The sequence below is a fragment of the Plecotus auritus genome (assembly GCF_963455305.1).
Source record: "Plecotus auritus genome assembly, chromosome: 5".
NCBI lineage: Eukaryota > Metazoa > Chordata > Mammalia > Chiroptera > Vespertilionidae > Plecotus > Plecotus auritus.
Genome location: NC_137776.1, coordinates 80,799,437 through 80,820,523, shown reverse-complemented (window position 1 = coordinate 80,820,523; position 21,087 = coordinate 80,799,437). Strand labels below are relative to the sequence as shown.

At 40.3% G+C, this 21,087-nt stretch overlaps 1 protein-coding gene across 2 annotated transcripts in view; it reads left to right on the top strand.

Annotated features, from left to right (window-relative positions):
- UBXN4 (UBX domain protein 4) overlaps positions 1-21,087 on the top strand; it is a 40,197-nt gene that overhangs the window by 9,692 nt on the left and 9,418 nt on the right. For both annotated transcript variants that reach the window (XR_013960583.1, XM_080667711.1), the window contains exons 3-10: positions 2,222-2,250; positions 3,124-3,242; positions 3,869-4,043; positions 9,303-9,396; positions 14,863-14,917; positions 15,655-15,819; positions 17,708-17,835; positions 20,455-20,557. Coding sequence is in view for 1 of the 2 variants with exons in the window: in XM_080667711.1 (XP_080523837.1) it covers positions 2,222-2,250; positions 3,124-3,242; positions 3,869-4,043; positions 9,303-9,396; positions 14,863-14,917; positions 15,655-15,819; positions 17,708-17,835; positions 20,455-20,557 (868 nt within the window). In the remaining variant the exon portion in view is untranslated. The remainder of the gene's footprint in view (positions 1-2,221; positions 2,251-3,123; positions 3,243-3,868; positions 4,044-9,302; positions 9,397-14,862; positions 14,918-15,654; positions 15,820-17,707; positions 17,836-20,454; positions 20,558-21,087) is intronic.

Here is a 21,087-nt window from a genome sequence, read left to right as displayed (position 1 = left end):
ATGATGAGAGGAATCATTGATGGCTGCCTCATGCATGGCCTTTCCTGGGGATTGACCCTGCAACCCAGGAATTAAACTGACCTCCTGGTTCATATGTCAATGCTCAACCACTGAGCCACAACGGCTGGGTAGGACCAGGCAGGAGATGTTTAATAGGAATAAGGACATTTATAGGTCCCTCATAATACCTGCTATCCACAAGTCTTTTATTTAATACATCCCTTCTCCCCCCTTAAAAAAAATTTTTTTAATTACAGAAAATTTCAAACATGTAAGTGGCTGAAGAGTGTAATAAATCCCCATATACTATCAACCACTTCAATAATTATCAATTCTTGATCAGTCTTGTTTCATGTATACCCCTATCCATTTTCACTTATCCTATATAATTTTGAAACAGATCTCAGTCATATCACTTCATCTATAAATATTTTAGTATGTCTCTGAAAGATAAGGATTCTTAATTTTTTTATATAATTAGAATACTTCAAAAAGAAAATAATAATTCCTTAATATCAGATATCCACCCAGCACTCAAATTTTCAATTATCTCATCAGAGTCACAGTTTTATTATTAATTTAATTTGTTGCAGTTTTGTTTAGGATCCATCACGTTTCACACATTGTCATGTATTGATATGTGTTAAGTCTCTTTTAGTGTAGCAGCTTCCCCTCTATATATCTTTCTGTCTTTTTCTTTGCAATTTGTTTTTTGAAAATACCATAGTTTCCTCCAGTATGGATTTTGTTGATTGCAGCTCTATTGTGTCATTTGGTTTGTTCCTCTGTCTTCTTTTCCTCTGACAGTTGGATTCAGGTTGGATTTTTTTTCCCCTTCAAGATTACTTCATAGATGGTAGTATGTCTTCCATTAGAAGCAGCTTACAAAAGAGCATAGTGCCCTGTTATTTCTCTTTTATGATGATAGCAGTAGCCATCAGTTACTGGAAACATTAACTCATTAGCAATTGCAACGTGGTTTTGATATTAATAATATCAGAATGAATAATGTTTGACAGTTACTGTCAAAATTAAAAAATTCAGAAATTAACCTAAGTTTATTTTATTTTTTTAAAATATATTTTATTGATATTTTACAGAGAGGAAGGGAGAGGGATAGAGAGCTAGAAACATCGATGAGAGAGAAACATCGATCAGCTGCCTCCTGCACACCTCCCACTGGGAATGTGCCCGCAAACCAAGGTACATGCCCTTGACCGGAATTGGACCCGGGACCCTTCAGTCTGCAGGCTGACACTCTATCCACTGAGCCAAACCGGTTTTGGCTAACTCTTAAGTTTAGAAACTTTTTATTTAAAATTTTCAGTATTAACAAACTGCATAAAGCAAATTATAGTGTAGTCTGTTTCAAAATATTACTGAACTATATATTGAGCTGTAATAGTTTTTTTAAAAGGATCTATCATTTTAATGTATATTGTATCATTTATATTGTCCATTACCTTCCAGAAGCACCTTTTAGTGTCAGTAATGGCAGGAAGAATGTAGGGCTTTATTGGGAATGTGGATGGAGGAGGAATTTCAGAATTCTTGAGGATATATACAGGCTTATTTATCTAGCATTTAAAAATATATATATCTTTATTGATTTCAGAGAGGAAGGAAGAGGGGGAGAGAGAAACATCAATGATGAGAGAGAATCATTGATCGGCTTTTTCCTGCATGCCCCCTACTGGGGATCCAGCCTGCAACCCTGACCAGAATCAAACCGTGATCTCATGGTTCATAGGTTGACGCTCAACCACTGAGCCATGCCACTGGGCACCATTTTTGTTTTTATGATTGCATAATTAATTAGTTTTTATTGGTTGATATTTAGGTTGTTTTTAATCCTTTGTTATTACAGGTATTGTATTGTCGCTTGCACAAGTAAGTCATAGGCATTAATATCTTGTTACAAGATACTGTATTTGGATATACTTGCTGCTGAGGAAGCAATATGGCAGATACTAACTTGAGTTTTAGCCACCCCCCCAGCCACCAGTTTGTGGGTAGCAAGAGTAAGTTCTTTGATCTGAAAATTATAAAACAAAAAAGAAATAAGAATTATATTTTTCTCTTCCAGCTATTGGCTGTGAAAGGAACTAGTAGTTTTAGAAAAATGCTTGTAATTGGTATAGTAAATTTTTATAAAAGCAACTGAGTATTTGGGAAACAAGTATTCATCTAGTAATTTTTCTGTTTTTGTTTTTTTTTACAGTGAAGCCTGCCTACAATTTTCACAAATCTGTATCCTTTCAACGAAGAATCAGTTATACATATTTGCTTGAGGATTTACCTTTTTTTTCTTTATTTCATGAAATTTATAAGTTACTCATTTTTATTTACAAACTTATGCCTTCTTGTTAACTAGAGGCCTGGTGCATGCATTTGTGCACAGGTGGGGTCTGGTCTGCCCCGATCAGGGGTGGGGCTGGCCTGGGGGAGAGGCCGTGGGCAGTTTGCCAGCTGGCCCCGCCCCCTGGTCGAACTCTCGGTCAAACTCCCAGTCAAGGGGACAATTTGCATATTAGCCTTTTATTATATAGGATGGGAACTTTATATTACTAAGTGTCCTTTGAGACAGTACATTGTAGCAAATGGAATCATAGGGAGTTTATTGCAAGCATCTAGAACAGGGGTGGGCAAACTTTTTGACTCAAGGGCCACAATGGGTTCTTAAACTGGACCGGAGGGCCGGAACAAAAGCATGGATGGAGTGTTTGTGTGAACTAATATAAATTCAAAGTAAAGGAGCGGAGGGGAGAGCAAGAGAACCGGATAGAATAGCCGGATCCGGCCCGCGGGCCGTAGTTTGCCCAAGGCTGATCTAGAAAGTAGTATGGAGCAGTACGGATGCCATGTTAGAAGTAGTTGGCAAGAGGCAATATAGATGTAAAAGTTATGATAGAGGGGAATGTAGTAGATGTTCTCCACTCAGATATGTAATACAAATAAGTCATAAATCAATTCCCATGTCACATGTAATAATTGAAATTATTTTGTAAACATGTTATTTTGTGGAATTCACAAAGATGATTTGTTTTGCTTTGTTATCAGTAGTGTTGCATGAAATTATTCCCTTGTTTTCCATGAATTGTTAGACTTAATTAAACTGTGCAGATCCTGTAGTGTGTGTTCCATCCAGTTTCTTTATTGGAGACAGTGGAATTCCCTTGGAAGTAATAGCAGGAAGTGTTTCTGCAGATGAACTTGTTACCAGAATTCACAAAGTCCGGCAGGTGAGAAGGAACATAATTGCTCTTTGTATAAACATATGAAAATGATTAGCCAGGAACTTGACATGGGAGTATTTTTGCAAGTGTTCTGTATATTCAGGGACTTGCCATGCCATTAAATTGGAAAGGTAGTAAATACTCTCTTCCTGGACTGGTTTTGAAAATAGCATTATGAAGTTAGAGGTGCCTGTACCTAATACTTAAGTGACTTCTTGTTTCCCCTTCTCTTTTTTCCCCTCACCCAGTCCCATAATGCATAGTACTCTTAGTTGCAAGAGAGTTCCTGTCACATTAAGATATCTAGCAGTATATTGCTTGACATGTTTTAAGGACCTTACTCTGTATCTCATTTGTATCCACTTTGAGCAAATGACTAAGATAGCTTGTAACTTCTTCCCTTGAATTGTAATTTGAAGGAAAAGCAACATTTTACTTTTAAAATCGTTTTATGCTATTGTCAGTTTATAGTAGAATTTTATAACATGGTTATGTCATGTTTAGGATTATATATTTTAGATTTATCTACTTAGAAAGTATATACTTTGACTCACTCTTATTTTGGTCTCATCTGCCATGGTAAATTTAGATTCTTATCTGTTAAATTAAATTTCAATGTGTTTTCTCTCTAGATGCACTCATTAAAAGGTGAAACATCAGAGGCAAATGGCAGCCAGTCAGAAAGTTCACTCTCTACTCCATCCACCTCATTTGATCCTAACAGTACTTCTGAAAACTCTCAGTCGAGAAATGTAGAACTTTCTGAGACACCACCCACTTCTGATACAAAGTCAGATTCCGCAACAGGTAATTTTCAATGTACTTTTTGATACAGTAGAAGTACTCCTTCACTTCATTTTAATCTTTTTAATTGATTTCAGAAAGGAAGGGAGAGAGAGAAAGAAACATTAATTTTTGTTAATCCTCACCTGAGAATCATTGATCTGCTGCCTCCTGCACGCCCCCCAGTGGGGATCGAGCCTGCAACCTGGGCATGTGCCCTTGATGGGAATCGAACCTGGGACCCTTCAGTCTGCAGGCTGACACTCTATCCACTGAGCCAAACCAGTTAGGGCTCCTTCATTTCATTTTAAAGGCCTTAGATTAATAGCCTTAAAAATAAAAACATTGCCTTTTCCCCCCTCACATTCATCTAACTTAAAATTTACGGATTGTCTTAAATACATACGTTTGTCATTTAGTGGCAGAAGAGGATAAAGTCAAACCCAAATAGACCACAGTCCAGAATAGTTGATTTGTAATTTCTGCTACTGTGCTGTGGTTCAGGGACTGTCATTATGACACTCAGCTGTTTTTGTTTGTTAGTTTTAAATATACTAGAGGCCTGGTGCACGAAATTCATGCACGGGGTGGAGGGGAGTGCCCCTCAGCCCAGCCTGCACCCTCTCCAATGTGGGACCCCTCGAGGGATGTCCGACTGCCCTCTCACAATCCAGGACTGCTGGCTCCCAACCGCTTGCCTGCCTACCTGATTGCCCTTAACCACTTCTGCCTGCCAGCCTGATCACCTCCTAACTCAGGGGTCCTCAAACTACGGCCCGCGGACCACATGCAGCCCACCAAGGACATTTATCCGGCCCGCCGGGTGCCGCTGCCTGTCCTGCTTAGCAGCTGACTGGTCCCAGGCCTACAGTGCACATAGGAATTTGTTCATAGTTTTTTTTATAAACTATAGTCCGGCCCTCCAACGGTCTGAGGGACAATGAACTGGCCCCCTGTTTAAAAAGTTTGAGGACCCCTGTCCTAACCACTCCTCTGCCAGCCTGATCGATGCCTAACTGCTCCCCTGCTGGCCCGATTGCCCCTAACTGCCCTCCCTTGCCAGCCTGGTCACCCCTAACTGCCCTCCCCTGCAGACCTGGTTGCCCCTAACTATCCTCCCCTGCAGGCATAGTTGCCCCCAACTGCCCTCCCCTGCAGGCCTGGTCACCCCTAACTGTCCTCCCCTGCAGGCCTGGTCGCCCTCAACTCTGCCCTCCCCTGCAGGCCTGGTTGCCCCTAACTATCCTCCCCTGCAGGCGTAGTTGCCCCTAACTGTCCTCCCCTGCAGGCCTGGTCACCTCCAACTGCCCTCCCTTGCAGGCCTGGTCCCCCCCAACTGCCCTCCCCTGCTGGCCTGATCGCCCACAACTGCCCTCCCCTGCTGGCCATCTTGTGGTGGCCATCTTGTGTCCACATGGGGGTGGCCATATTATATGTTGGAGTGATGGCCAATTTGCATATTACCTCATTATTATATAGGATATTTTTATTGATTTCAAAGAGAGGAAGAGAATGGGAGAGAGAAATAGAAACATCAGTGAAGAGAGAGCATCATTGATCGGCTGCCTCCTGCAAGCCCCCTACTGGGGATCGAGCCCACAACTCGGGTATGTGTCCTGACCAGGAATCGAACCATGACCTGGTTCATAGGTTGACACTAAACCATTGAGCTACACCAGCAGGCGACTCTCAGCTATTTTATAAATTTCTTTCCAGCCAGAGGATTTTGAAAGTTCCAAATGAGCTAATGTATTTGGAATTGTTTTTATAACCAATAAAATACAATACATATTTAAAAGAATAATATTTGTATTTTTAAAATTAGAATGAAAGATAACTGTAAAATAGAGCTTGCAGAAATAAGAACAGTTGAAGAGGGGTTGATAGAAAAAGCAAAGAAAAAAATTGTTTATTGATTTCAGCAAGTAAGCGAGAGGGAGAGAGAGATAGAAAACATCAATGATGAGAGAGAATCACTCAGCAGCTGCCTCCTGAGTGCCCCACACTGGGGATCAAGCTCACAACCTGGTCATATGCCCTGACGGGAATTAAACCGTGACCTCCTGGTTCATAAGTCTATGCTGAACCACCGAACCACACCGGCTGGGCAAGGCAAAATAAATTTTATACTGTGCATTAGGGTTGTGGTCAGAGTTGTTCGGTGTAATAGGGTTAGATAAACCAAGAAGTTAGAACATTAGTACCCCAAAAGATGATCCTGGATAATCATCTAGCCTCTATTTGAATACATTTAATGACAGGAAGCTCATTCTCTCACCTGGGAAGCCTATTCTATTGTTGAAACCCTAGTTTTTATTAATTTTAATTTTCTTTATTTTTTGTTAATCTTCACCTGAGAATACTTTTCCATTGATTTTTAGAGAGGGTGGAAGGAAGGGGGAGAGAGAGAGAGAAACATTGATTGGTTGCCTCCCACATGTGCCCCAACCAGGGCCTGGGATCGAGCCTGCAACCGAGTACATGCCTTTGACTGGAATCAAACCCAGGACCCTTCAGTCCGAGGGCCAACTGAATCAAACTAGCTAGGGCTTATTTTAATTTTTAAAATAAAATAAAAATTTCTCACCCAAGGATATGTTAATTGATTTTAGAGAGAGGAAGGAAGAGAGAGAGGGGAAGAGAGAAATATTGATGTGAGAGAGAAACATCGATCAGTTGCCTCCCACATGCACCCAGACCAGGGATGGAATCCATAACCTGGGTATGTGCCTTGACCAGGAATCGAACCCACAAACTTTTGGTGTATGGGACTTCACCCCAACCCATTTAGCCACACTAGCCAGGGCATAGCCCTAGATTTTAGAAAAATTCTTATGTTGAGCTGAAATTTGATGCCATATAATTTTCCATTATCTTTAGTGCTACTAATGGAGTTACACATAACAGGTTTTTGAATATTTAAGGGAAAATTATCAAGTCCCTTCTTAGTAGTCTAATTTTAAGGTTTTACATGCACAGATAACTCAAATTCTGGATGCAGATAGGACTGAGGGACTCTATTATGGTGTACGTTTAGGTGTACAGCAGAATAGTTATCTTTCACATTTACCTGAATATCATTTCCAAAATTTTTCATTCTCTTTTGGACATAACCAAAAGGGGTTATGTCCAAATAAACCCAGAAGTTGAAAATCTAAGTTAAAAATGCATTTAATATGCATAACCTACCAAGCAACATAGCATAGCACAGCCTACTTTGAATGTGCTCAGAACACAGTATCAAAAAACACTGGCAACACAGTACACTGTAGAACAGAGGTCCTCAAACTTTTTAAACAGGGGGCCAGTTCACTGTCCCTCAGACTGTTGGAGGGCCAGACTATAGTTTAAAAAAAAAAAACTATGAACAAATTCCTATGCGCACTGCAGGCCTGGGACGAGTCGGCTGCTAAGCAGGACAGGCAGCGGCACCCGGCGGGCCAGATAAATGTCCTCGGCGGCCGCATGTGGCCCGCGGGCCGCAGTTTGAGGACACCTGCTCTAGAGTGAAGCCTACCCATGTCCAGGCATGCATGCTTTATTTTTATTATATCCCCTCATGCCAGATTAATATTTCTTCATGTTTTACCTCTAACTTTTACCTTGGTAACGTCAACTGGGTAACTGCCTTATTTCCTATTTATATACTACTAGAGGCCTGGTGCATGAAATTCGTTTACGGGGGTATGTGTTCCTCAGCCCAGCCTGCACCCTCTCCAATCTGGGACCCCTCGAGGGATGTCCGACTGCCCGTTTAGGCCCGATCCCGGTAGGATCGGGTCTAAACGGGCAGTTGGACATCCCTCTCACAATTCAGGACTGCTGGCTCCCAACTGCTCGCCTGCCTGTCTTCCTGATTGCCCCTAACCGCTTCTGCCTGCCCACCTGATCACTCCCTAACCACTCCCCTGCCAGCCTGATTGATGCCTGACTGCTCTCTCCTGCAGGCCTGGTCACCCCTAACTGCCCTCCCCTGCAGGCCTGGTCCCCCCAACTGCTCTCCCCTGCAGGCCTGGGTGCCCCCCAACTGCCCTTCCTTGCAGGCCTGGTCGCTCCAGCTTCCCTCCTCTGCCGGCCTGGTCACCCCTAACTGCCCTCCCCTGCAGACTTGATCGCCCCCAACTGCCCTCCCTTGCAGGCCTGATCCCTCCCAACTGCCCTCCCCTGCTGGCCTGATCGCCCACAACTGCCCTCCCCTGCTGGCTATCTTGTATGTTGGAGTGACGGTCAATTTGCATATTACTCTTTTATTAGATATGATAGAGGCCTGGTGCACGGGTGGGGGCCAGCTGGTTTGCCCTGAAGGGTGTCCCGGATCAGGGTGGGGATTCTCTTGGGGCGTGGGGTGGCCTGGGCGAGGGGCCTGTGGTGGTTTGAAGGCTGGCCACACACGCCGGCGACCCAAGCGGAGGCCCTGGTATCTGGGATTTATTATTTATCTTCTATAATTGAAACTTTGTAGCCTTGAGTGGAGGCCAAGGCAGGCCAGGAAGCTTGGCTTCCTCCATCGTCGGGGGCAACCGAAGCCTTCTGCTCTCTCCAGCTCTGTGGCTGCCACCTTTTTTGTTGGGATTTATTTATCTTCTATAATTGAAAATTTGTAGCCTTGAGTGGAGGCCTGGGCCATCCTGGGTGTGTGGAAAGCTTGGCTTCCTCCATTGCTGGGGAAACCCAAGCCTCCTGCTCGCTCCGTGGCTGCAGCCATCTTGGTTGGGTTAATTTGCATACTCCTGATTGGCTTGTGGGCATGGCTTGTGGACGTGGCAGAGGTACTGTCAATTTGCATATTACTCTTTTATTAGATAGAACTAGAGGCCCGGTGCATGAAATTCATGCACTCGGTGTGGGGGGCGTCCCTCAGCCTGGCTTATGCCTTCTTGCAGTCTGGGAGCCCTTGGGGGATGTCCAACTGCCGCCGCTGTGCTTGCCAGCCATGAGCCCAGCTTCTGGCTGAGAGGCGCTCCCTCTGTGGGAGTGCACTGACCACCAGGGGGCAGCTCCTGTATTGAGTATCTGCCCCCTTGTGGTCAGTGCGCGTCACAGTGACCAGTCGTTCCGCCGTTCGATCGATTTGTATATTAGCCTTTTATTATATAGGATTGTATTCAGATCCCTACTTCAGAATTAGTAATAGCTCATTTTTTATCTCCTCCATTCTTAGCGAAAATATGTAATGTTTAAGAAACCAGATTAAGAAATGTTGTAACCAAAAAAAATGTGTACCATTTAAAAATTGGCATTAAATGAAATATTTTTCTTACTTCTTTGTATTTAATAAATAAGGAGGAGAAAAGTCAGGCCATGCCACTTCATCTCAGGAGACTAGAGGATCTTCAAATCCAAGACTCTCGGAGGACCTCACTGTCAAAGTGGAAAGGTTTGCTTTTATTTTTGCAAATAGTAGTTTATTTAAAAGACCGTGCTTTTCAGTTATTTCCTTAATTTGAGTAAAAGCTAAAATTGTACAAATGAAGTTTAAGAATTCTGGGTTGAAAACTTTTTATTACCTGACCTACTTGTTTGTATCCGGAAAGATCAATTCTGGAAGTAAAGTTCTTCTGTATCTCTGAAGTCATCAGTCAGCTTTAGGTCTGACCTAAAGAATCTTATTTTATTTGCATTTTGTGGGGTTTTTTGTTTGTTTTATTTTTTATTCATCCTCACCTGAGGATATTTTTCCATTGATTTTTTTTGACAGAGTGGAAGGGATAGGGAGAGACAGAGACAGAGACAGAGAGAGAGAGAGAGAGAGAGAGAGAGAGATCAATTGGTTGCCTCCCGCACATGCCCCACCCGGGGCTGGGATCCAGCCTGCAACTGAGGTATGTGCCCTTGACTGGAATTGAACCTGGGACCCTTCAGTCCATGGGCTGACACTCTAACCACTGAGCAAAACCAGCTAGAGCTTCACTGGCATTTTGTAACAGAAGTGTTTCCATCTGTCACTTCTGCCTTTCTTTCTCTATGTCATAGGATAATAAGTTCCAGATGGGCAAGAATTTCTGCTAATTTTATGACTATATATTGAGCCTGGGTCCTGCATAAGTGGGTGTCTACTAAATGTCATATGTTATTGGTTGGTCTGATAATCAGATACAAATGTCTGGCTTTTGGTTTCTAGTTTAATACTTCAATGATTTAGTAAATAGTAAATCATAGTCTTTTTTACTAGGATTCTTAAAAGTTATATGAGTTAACGGTAAACAGATAAGCAGAATTTTATTTTTTAATCTTGACTTAATACCACTTAGTGTTATATGAACATTAAGAAAAATTCCTTAGCCCTAGCCGGTTTGGCTCAGTGGATAGAGCATCGGCCTTCGCCAGTCAAGGGTACATGCCTGGGTTGGGGACTCGATCCCCAGTAGGGGGTGTGCAGGAGGCAGCCAATCAGTGATTCTCTCTCATCATTGATGTTTCTCTCTCTCTCCCCCTTCCTCTCTGAAAGCAATAAAAAATATATTTAAAAAAAAAAAATAAAAATACTCATACAATGAAAAATTAAAAAAAAAAAAAAAAGAAAAATTCCTTAGAGAGACTTGACATTTTCTTGTTTCACATAGATCCTATGGATAAACAAGGTTTCACATGATTGCTGACATTGGGTATTTGGGTTCGTTCAGGACTCTATAAAAATCAGCTTCATGCTGTAGCCCAGTGGTCAGCAAACTGCGGCTCGTGAGCCGCGGTTTGCCGCTCTGTTGACTAATGAGTTTGCCGACCACTGACCTAGACTCTCAGTTCCAGTAATCACAGGCTGTTGTTATTCCTTGTGATTAAGCCCCTGTCCCAGTGGTCAGCAAACTCATTAGTCAACAGAGCTGCAGTTTGCTGACTACTTCCCTAGCCAGTTTTGCTCAGTGGATAGAGCATCAGCCTGTGGACTGAAGGGTCCCAGATTTTATTCCGGTCAAGGGCACATGCCTGGGTTGTGGGCTCAATCCCCAGTGGGGGGCATGCAGGAGGCAGCTGATCAATGATTCTCTCTCATCATTGATGGGTCTATCTCTCCCTCTCTGAAATCAATAAAATATATTTAAAATTAAATAAATAAATACATGAATAAATATATTATTTAAAAAATCAGCTTCATTTAAGAAAAACCTAGATTCTGATTATTCTTTTTTTATTTATTTTTTTATTGACTAGAGGCCCAGTGCACGAAATTCATGCACGGGGCGGGGGGGGGGGGTGGTATGTGTCCCTCACCCCAGCCTGCACCCTCTCCAATCTGGGACATCACTCTCACAATCCAGGACTGCTGGCTCCCAACCGCTCGCTTGCCTGCCTGGCTGATCACCCCCTAACCACTCACCTGCCAGCCTGATGGATGCCTAACTGCTCCCCTGCTGGCCTGATTGCCCCTAACTGCCCTCCCCTGCCCGCCTGGTCATCCCTAACTGCCCTCCCCTGCCGACCAGTTCTCCCCTAACTGTCCTCCTCTGCAGGCCTGGTCGCCCCTAACTGTCCTCCCCTACAGGCCTGGTTGCCCCCAACTGCCTTCCCTTGCAGGCCTGGTCCCTCCCAACTACCCTCCCCTGCTGGCCTGATCGCCCACAACTGCCCTCCCCTGCTGGCCATCTTGTGGTGGCCATCTTGTGTCCACATGAGGGCAGCCATCTTTGACCACATGGGGGTGGCCATCTTGTGTGTTGGAGTGATGGTCAATTTGCATATTACTCTTTCATTAGATAGGATTTTTTTACAGAGAAGAAGGGAGACGGATAGAGAGTTAGAAACATCGATGAGAGAGAAACATCAATCAGCTGCCTCCTGCATACTGCCTACTGGGGATGTGCCCGCAACCAAGGTACATGCCCTTGACCGGAATCAAACCTGGGACCCTTCAGTCTGCAGGCCAATGCTCTATCCACTGAGCCAAACCGGTTAGGGCCTGATTGTTCTTGAAGGAGTTGGGCATGGTCAGGATATTGATGTGAAAAGCAGGATAGATCCTCTCACAGTGGTAAGAAATGGTGGAAGGCTGGAGGAGCAGCAGCAGGAAACTGAAGTTCCCAAGGAATCATCCTCTTTTGTTTCCTTCTCTTTGGCTAACACCAAACCCACCACTGGGCACTCTTACTTGGACCACCTTGGGGTGAAGTAGAAAATCAAAACTTAAGAAAAGGATTTGGAGACTTGGTGGGAATGAGAAGAAATAGGACAGAAGGCCCTTTATTGTGGGGTCGGGTCAAGTGCTATTTAATTAAGTGGGAAAGTGAAGTTTTGTTTTTTTTAATTTATTTTTAATTATAGTTGACATACAATAATAGTTTCAGGTGTGCAACAGTGATTAGACATTAGGTACCTTACAAAATGATTACTCCAATAAATTTAGTACCCATCTGGCACCATACATAGTTATTATAATATTATTGACTATATCCTCTGTGTTGTACTTTACATCCCCATGACTATTTTTATAATTGGCAGTTTGTACTACTTAATCCCTTTCACCTTTTCATCCATCCCCTCAATCCACTCCTGTTATTTTTATCATTCTGGGAAAGATAATATATATAGTACCATCAGTTCTAACCTTTTATTTGGGAAGGTTTCAGCCTCAAAGAGTTTAAAGGATAGTATAATGACCACCTTTTTTGCTGATTCATTTGAATGTTTCAGATATTTCATTTCACTCTCAATGCTTGAGTGTGTATCTTCTAATAATAAAAAAATTGGCTGAGTTTCTGTTGGCTCTGAGCAGGGCCCCAGCCTAGTTTGGAGACGGGGGTCTACACCCACCAATGTATGCTCTGCCCCATCCCTCAGGTCAATAAAAAAAAACACAGAGAAACAATTGAGCCCAGTGAGTGTGGTTCAGTGGTTGAGCATCAACCTATGAATAAGGAGGTCAGTCATAGTTCGATTTCCTGGTCAGGGCACATGCCCGGTTTATGGGCTCGATCCCCAGTAGGGAGTCGTGCGAGGAGGTTGCATAGCTCTCATCATTGATGTTTCTGTCTCTCTCTCTCCCCATCTCCCTTTCTCTCTGAAATCAATAGAAAAATATTTTTAAAAAACACCATTTGAGTAGTCAATTCCTGGATGCAAAAGTGATAAAATAGTTGATTTGTCATTGAGTAAGATGCAGTAGGCTTTTCAGCCAAATTAGAACAAAATTGCATCTGCAAGTGGTAATATAATGAAAGAAAGACATTTTCAGATTTTGGTACAATACTGTTACCATACTAAAGAAATTGTAAATTATATTATCTAATAATTCGATCATATCTATATTTCTGCAGTTATCCTAATAATGTCATTTATAACTTTTTTTCTCGATTCAAGATCCATTCAAGGATCATTCATTGAATTTTGTTTGATTTTTTTTAAAATATATTTTTATTGATTTCAGAGAGGAAGGGAGAGGAAGAGAGAGATAGAAACATCAGTTATGAGAGAGAGTCATTGATTGGCTGCCTTCTGCACGCCCCTACTGGGGATTGAGCCCGCTAACCTGAATCTGATGGAACCAACCACATGTACTCCTTTGCTCAGCATTGTATTTGTGAGGCTCTTTTGTGCTGTTGCATGTGGCAGTAGTTGGTGCACTCTCATTGCTGTATAGTATTCTATTATTTGACTATTGTATAATTTATCCATTCTATTGTTGATGGATATTTGAATTGTTTTCAGTTTGGGGCTATTATGAATTACGAACATTCTTGTACATGCCTTGATGAACATACCTTTTGACTGAATTTGTAGGGAATGGGAATTTCTTGGTCATAGGTACTGGCCAGTTTTCCAAAGTGGTTATACCAATTTATAACTCCCCTCAGCAGTAAGATGTTTCATAAATCCCTTTTTTCCCCTCTAATGTATTACAGTTCATTTCTCTTATTCTTTTTGATGCACAGATTGCCCCAGATTTGGCTAGTAGAACCCCTTCATGCTGAGTCTTCTGTGCTTTGGACAAATGTCTCATCATTCTTTGAGCACTCCCTTGATTTCTGGCATAAGTTGTTCAGCTGAGTTTTAGCAACTACATATACCTGTGTAACCTAAATCCCTCTCAGAGAAAATTCCACTTTTTAAAATTGAAATACAATTCACATACTGTAAAATTCAAAATTTACAATTCAGTGAGTTTTAATATATTCACATTCTGCAAACCATTACCACTGTCTACTTTCAGAATCATTGGTTTCTTAATTGGTGAATTTATTACAGTTGAGAATTAATCTTGTTATTAGTTTTTATAAATACTGGCCTTTAGTTTTTTGCTTTTATTTTTTAACAATTTTGTGCCATATTGCTGTTTACTTCTGTGTAAGGGGTAAAGCATTTGTAAGTCATTGATTTATATATTTGTTTGAAGATGAAGATGTGTGTTTATTATGTTATAATATATTTTTTAATATATTTTTATTGATTTCAGAGAGGAAGGGATAGCAAGAGAGAGAGAGAAACATCAGTGATGAGAGAGAATCATTGATAGGCTGCTTCCTGCACTCCCCACACTGTGCCCTGACCGGGAATTGAACCGTAACCTCCTGGTTCATAGGTTGTCGCTCAACCACTGAGCCACGCCGGCCAGGCCTAGATGTATATATTTTAAATCAATATTAAATAAATCAGGGGGGATAAAAAGGGAACTAGTGGTAAGTAGGAGGTAAGGCGCTTAGAACTAGAGCCAGCTTCCACGGACTCACCATGGATTTCTCTAGCGGCCAGGGGCAAGGCAAATAATTTGTTGCTTTGTCTTCAGGAGCTTTTTTTGTTTGTTTGTTTCTATATTTCCCCAGTTGTTAGTAGGTAAAGAAATCTTCTAAATACATTTTATATTAATATGATGTGTCTCAGTTAATGTATTTTTAAAAAAACTTTTATAATACAGACTAACCAAAAAACTTGAAGAAAGGAGAGAAGAGAAAAGGAAAGAGGAAGAACAGGTAAAGTTTGTACACTTCGCATTGTTTTATTCTTCCATTAAGTGAGGGAACATTTGACTCCCTTTTCAGTTGGCAGACCTAAGATGGCTTCCTGGTTATAGTTCAGTGTTAGAGCATAGAGAAGGGAATTATCTGTCTTCTGTAGTAGGGTCATAGTATACACTTTTTTAGTATTCTTTTTGTAAATTGCTACAAGTAAATTGGCTCATTATTTCTCTCTCTGCTATGAGTCTTTTTACATTAAGAATAAAGGGACTTGAACTAAAATATTTTTGCTTTGATACAGATCGAAAATTTAGTTCCTTTCTGTAAAAAAAAAAATTATAGACATTTTGCCGAATTTTTCCTGTCATGTTGCTGCATTCTATTTTTCTCACCATGCTCTCCTAATCTGCATCATCTGTTTAGGGTTTTAATATAAGAAAGTTATTTAATATAGGAAACTCAAATAAATGACTGCCTTGTTGTCCTTGAATAGTAACATATTCATCTCAGAAACCAGTGACCTGCAATTCTCTTTGTTTTCAAATTACATTGACCACATCATACTCTTAATAGAACCATTGGCAAAGTTGTATAAATTTGACCTTTATCCCATGCTGTTAATAGATTCTACTGACCTCTTACATTTTATGAAGTAAATGTACCTACAACCTGCTTTCCCTGTATACAGAATAATATCTAGGGCAGATTATTAAATAATGTTTTGAGCTCATAAAACTTTCTCTTTAATTCAGAGAGAGATTAAGAAAGAAATTGAGAGGAGAAAAACTGGAAAAGAAATGTTGGACTATAAAAGAAAGCAAGAAGAGGAATTAACAAAAAGAATGTTAGAGGAAAGAAACAGAGAAAAGGCAGAAGATAGGGCAGCTCGAGAGCGTATAAAACAGCAGATTGCATTGGTGAGTATTAAGTTTATTTTTACTGCTTGACTGTAGAACATTTGTGAAATTGTTTTTCCATGCATAATGGTTTTGGTTTATTACCAGACAGTGTACACAAAAATAGTAGATTTTAGTGGCTCAAAAAGTACTAATTCTACCAGAAGAGGCAGAAAGGGAGAAAGGAATAGAGAAAGTGTTTGAAGAAATAATGGTAGAAAACTTCCCTAAACTGGTAAAGGAAAAAGTCACACAAGTTCAGGAGGCACAGAGAACCCCAAACAAGAAGAGCCCAAACAGATCTATGCCCAGACACATAATTAAAATGCCAAAAATTAAAGACAAAGAATCTTAAAGGCAGCAAGAGAAAAGAAAACTGTTAACTACAAAGGAGTTGCCATAATGCTGACGCCTGATTTCTCATTAGAAACTCTACAGGCCAGAAGGGAATGGCATGAAGTACTCAAGGTAATGGAAAGCAAGGATCTGAGACCAAGATTACTATATCCAGCAAGGCTATCATTCAAAATAGACAAACAGATAAAGAGCTTTTCAGACAAAAAAAGTCTAAAGGAGTTCACCACCAAGCCAGCATTACAAGAAATGCTAGAGGGATTGCTGTAAGGGATTGCTGAGAAGAAGAAACAGAAATCTAGCCATATAGAATTAAAATGGCTATAAACAAGTACCTCTCAATAATAACCCTAAATGTAAATGGATTAAATGCTCCAATCAAAAGGTGTAGGGTAGCTGAATGGATACAAAAACATGACCCAACTATATGCTGACTACAAGAGACCCTCCTTAAAACAAAAGACACACACAGGATGAAAGTGAAGAGATGGAAAAAATTTTTCCATGCAAATGGAAAAGAAAAAAAAAAAAAGCTGGAGTAGCAATACTCATATCTGACAAAATAGACTTTAAAAGCATCATGCTAAGTGAAATAAGCCAGTCGGAGAAAGATAAATATCATATCATCTCACTCATTTGTGGAATATAATGAACAACATAAACTGATGAACAAAAATAGAGCCACAGGGAACAAAAATATTCTAGAATATAGTAGAACTAATCCTGTTATTTGCAGATTTTTAATATTTCCTACAACTTTTGTGATATACTATGTTAGTATAGTTTTGATAATATTATACTTAAAATCCTTTTATTCTTGAAATATTAATGTTTATTGCATGTAATATATGTAAGACCATTTTTCTTGAATAATTGGTGTTTATTGCATGTAACATTATTTAAGGTTTATTGTATGTAACATATTTAAAATCGTTTTTCTTGAAATTAAAAAAAAACTGAAAAGTACCAATTCTCAGCTTCCTTTTATAGAAATTGTACAGTGAGTTAAAATACAGTTAATATTAAATTTGAGATTATTTTTTTTAAACTAATTTTTCTTAATGATATGAATTTTATCAGTAGTCAGAAGGTAATTTTCAAAGATTCTCTAGAAAAGAAGCTAAGAATTGGTTACCTAGCAGTTTCCTCTAGTCACGAGCATTCTTTTTTGGGACATTCAAAGACTTTAGAACATCAAGTAGAAGCTTAGGGTGGTTTAGCAACAATTGCTTTTAGAATTGAGCAGTTGTAACACATAAAAGTGAAAACTAAGTCTACCTTTATATTGCTTATTTCTTTATTCAACTAATACTTATGTACTATATGCTAGACCTTATTCCAGGCTCTGGTGATACAGTAGTAACCAAAATCAAGTCCGTGTTTGTTCAATAACAGCTCTGGTTCCTGGCAGTTGATAAAACTAAAGAATACCAGATCCAGACTGATAAAGTTAACATGTATGGCTTTAAGGAATTTCATGCATGCATGTGTTTGGAAATATGTGAGTAGAATTCTGGCAGTGAAAAATACTTAGCATCTAACAACTGTTTTAAAGGATCGTGCAGAGAGAGCTGCTCGTTTCGCAAAGACAAAGGAAGAAGTAGAAGCTGCTAAAGCTGCTGCCTTGCTGGTTAAGCAAACAGAAATGGAAGTTAAGAGGGATGCTTCTGCAAGAGAAAGAAGGTACTTTATTTTTTGCTTAAACATCTTTGTATATGTAGCAGCCGAGAAGAACAGTGGTTGTGGGCTGCTTTTTAACATGGATGTGTGTGCTGTGGCAATAATAAGTAGTTCCAGAAGGACGTATTGACGAGTTTGGCAGCTGCCAATGGTATTTGTTATTGAATGTGAATGTTCAATGTGATAGTACTAAATACAGACAGTCCCTGATTTATGATGGTTCGACTTAGGATTTTTCAGTGGCTGCACCTTCCTGCACACTGCCTGTTTCTACTGAGTCAGCACCACCCGAAGCTGCTTTTTTGCACTTCCTGTTGTTCATACTTGTTCCTTCCCACCCTTGCTTTAACCCTGAGGGCTATTGCCCAAGGATGGCTGTCCTGCGCTGTATTAAAGTTTTTTTTCTTTAAGCAAAGCAAAAAAAAAAAGTATAAAATCTTAGGGAAAAGAAGGAAATCTTGTGATCTTGGAATAGACAATGGATTCTTAGACATGACATCAAAAGTACAAGCAACAAAAGAAAGCAATAGATAAGTTGGACTTCACCAAAATTTAAAAAAAAACTTTTAAAAATATATTTTTATTGATTTCAGAGAGGAAGGGGGAGAGAGATAGAAACATCAATAATGATGTTTTGCATCATATATATCTGATAAAGGACTTGTATCTAGAATATAGAAAGAATTCCTATAACTCAACAATAAAAAGCAAACAATCCACTTTAAATATGGGGAATGGATTTGAATAGACATTTCTCCAGAGAAGATAGACAGATGGTCAATAAGCACATGAAAGGATACTCATCATCACTAGTCAGAAGGGAATACAAATCAAGACCACAGTGAGATATTATTTCATTCCCTCGCAGGTGTCCCAGACTACGGCCCACGGGCCACATGCGGCCCACCGAGGACATTTACTGGCCCGCCGGGTGCCGCTGCTTGTCCTGCTTAGCAGCCGACTCGTCCCGGGCCCGCAGTGCGCATAGGAATTTGTTCATAGTTTTTTTTTTAAACTATAGTCCGGCCCTCCAACGGTCTGAGGGACCGTGAACTGGCCCCCTGTTTTAAAAAGTTTGAGGACCCCTGCTAGGGTTTCTACATTTAAAGAGACAGCAACAAGTATTGGCATGGATGTAGAGAATTGGAACCTTCCTACATTGCTGAAGGGATTATAAAATGATGAAGGCAGCCGAAACCGGTTTGGCTCAGTGGATAGAGCGTCGGCCTGCAGACTGAAGGGTCCCGGGTTCGATTCCGGTCAAGGGCATGTGCCTTGGTTGCGGGCACATCCCCAGTGGGAGGTGTGCAGGAGGCAGCTGATCAATGTTTCTCTCTCATCGATGTTTCTGGCTCTCTATCCCTCTCCCTTCCTCTGTGTAAAATATCAATAAAAATATATTAAAAAAAATAAAATAAAATGATGAAGGCATTTTGGAAAAAACAATTTGGCAGTTCCTCAAGATGTTAAACATAGAATTACCATATAATCCAGCAGTTCTACTTTTATTTATTTATTTATTTTTTAATATATTTTATTGATTTTTTACAGAGAGGAAGGAAGAGGGATAGAGAGTTAGAAACATCGATGAGAGAGAAACATCGATCAGCTGCCTCTTGCACACCCCCTACTGGGGATGTGCCCGCAACCAAGGCACATGCCCTTGACCGGAATCGAACCCGGGACCCTTCAGTCCGCAGGCCGACGCTCTATCCACTGAGCCAAACCGGTTTTGGCAGCAGTTCTACTTTTAAATATATATTCAAGAAAATTGAAAATAGCCCAGCCTGTGTGGCTCAGTGGTTGAGCATCGACCTATGAACCAGGAAGTCATGGTTCAGTTCCTGTCAGGGCACATGCCTGGGTTATGGGCTCGATCCCCAGTGTGGGGCATACAGGAGGCAGCTGATCAATGATTTTCATCATTGATGTTTCTCTCTCTCTCTCCCCCTTCTTCTCTGAAATCAATAAAAATATATTTTTTAAAAAAAGAATTGAAAATAAATGTCCACACAAAAATCTGTACTTGAATATTTATAGCAGCATTCTTCATCATAGCCAAAATGTGGTAATAATCCAAATGTTCATCAACTGAAGAATGGATAAACAAGACATACAATGGAACATTATTCAGCAATAAAAAGGAATGAAGTATACATGCTACAACATGGATGAACCTTGAAAACAATGGTACATGAAAGAAGCCAGTCACCAAAAAGTCACATGTTGTATGATTCCATCATATAAAATGCCGAAAGTAGGCAAATCTATAGATTCAGAAAGTAGATTAGTGATTGCCAGTTAGGTGAGAGAGGAATACTAGTGGGTTTGGGGTTTCTTTTTGGGGTGATAATAATATTCTGGAATTAGTAAAAGATGATGATTGTACAATTCTGACTATTAAAAATGACTGAATCGTATGCATTAAGAAGGTGAATTTTACATTATGTGAATTATATTTCAGTAAAGCTTTAAAAAATATAAACTAAAAGACCTGACATTGTGAAAAAAAAAAACACCTATTTTCATTGTACATTTTCACTTCAGTTTTTCTCTAACTTTTGGTATTGTTTGAGAATATGTAGAGGTAAAAATGCTGACTTAAATTTTCTTTCTTCACAGCACTGTTGCAAGAATTCAATTTCGTCTTCCTGATGGTTCTTCCTTTACAAATCAGTTCCCTTCTGATGCTCCTCTAGAAGAGGCAAGGCAGTTTGCTGCACAGGTAAATTTGTCCTGAGTTGTAGTAAAAATAGATGAATATGTTATTTAAATGTAGGAGGGGAACATTTTCAAGCAGGATTTGAAGAATGTGAACAAGTCATGACTTATCCCCGGGAGGGAGGCATAGGACAACTCTGGAGTGTTGTGGAGCTTCCATTGTGGATTAGTGCCACATGGGAATAGTGTATCTACTTGTTGTGCAGAAATAGGAATTTGCTGATATTGTACAAGAAGCTCTGGGAAATTTTTTCACTGCTTAGTACAATCAACTGGAGGAGTGAAAATCAAATGATTTTCCAGAGGTCTAGTCTTAGGGAGTTGTCCCTAGTAGAAAGAATGTAGTATTTCTTGGTCCTCTCCCCATTTCCTTTAGGTTGCTTAGAATGCTTTTGAGCTGGCCATTTTCCTACCATCCCACCAGTTGTCCAAGCCTAAAGACCATTAATTTTTATTTGGCAATAAGTATCTTCTTTAGGAATTTACTTCCAAAATATGGCCTTACTCTAAAATTGGCATGGGTGTGAAATTTTG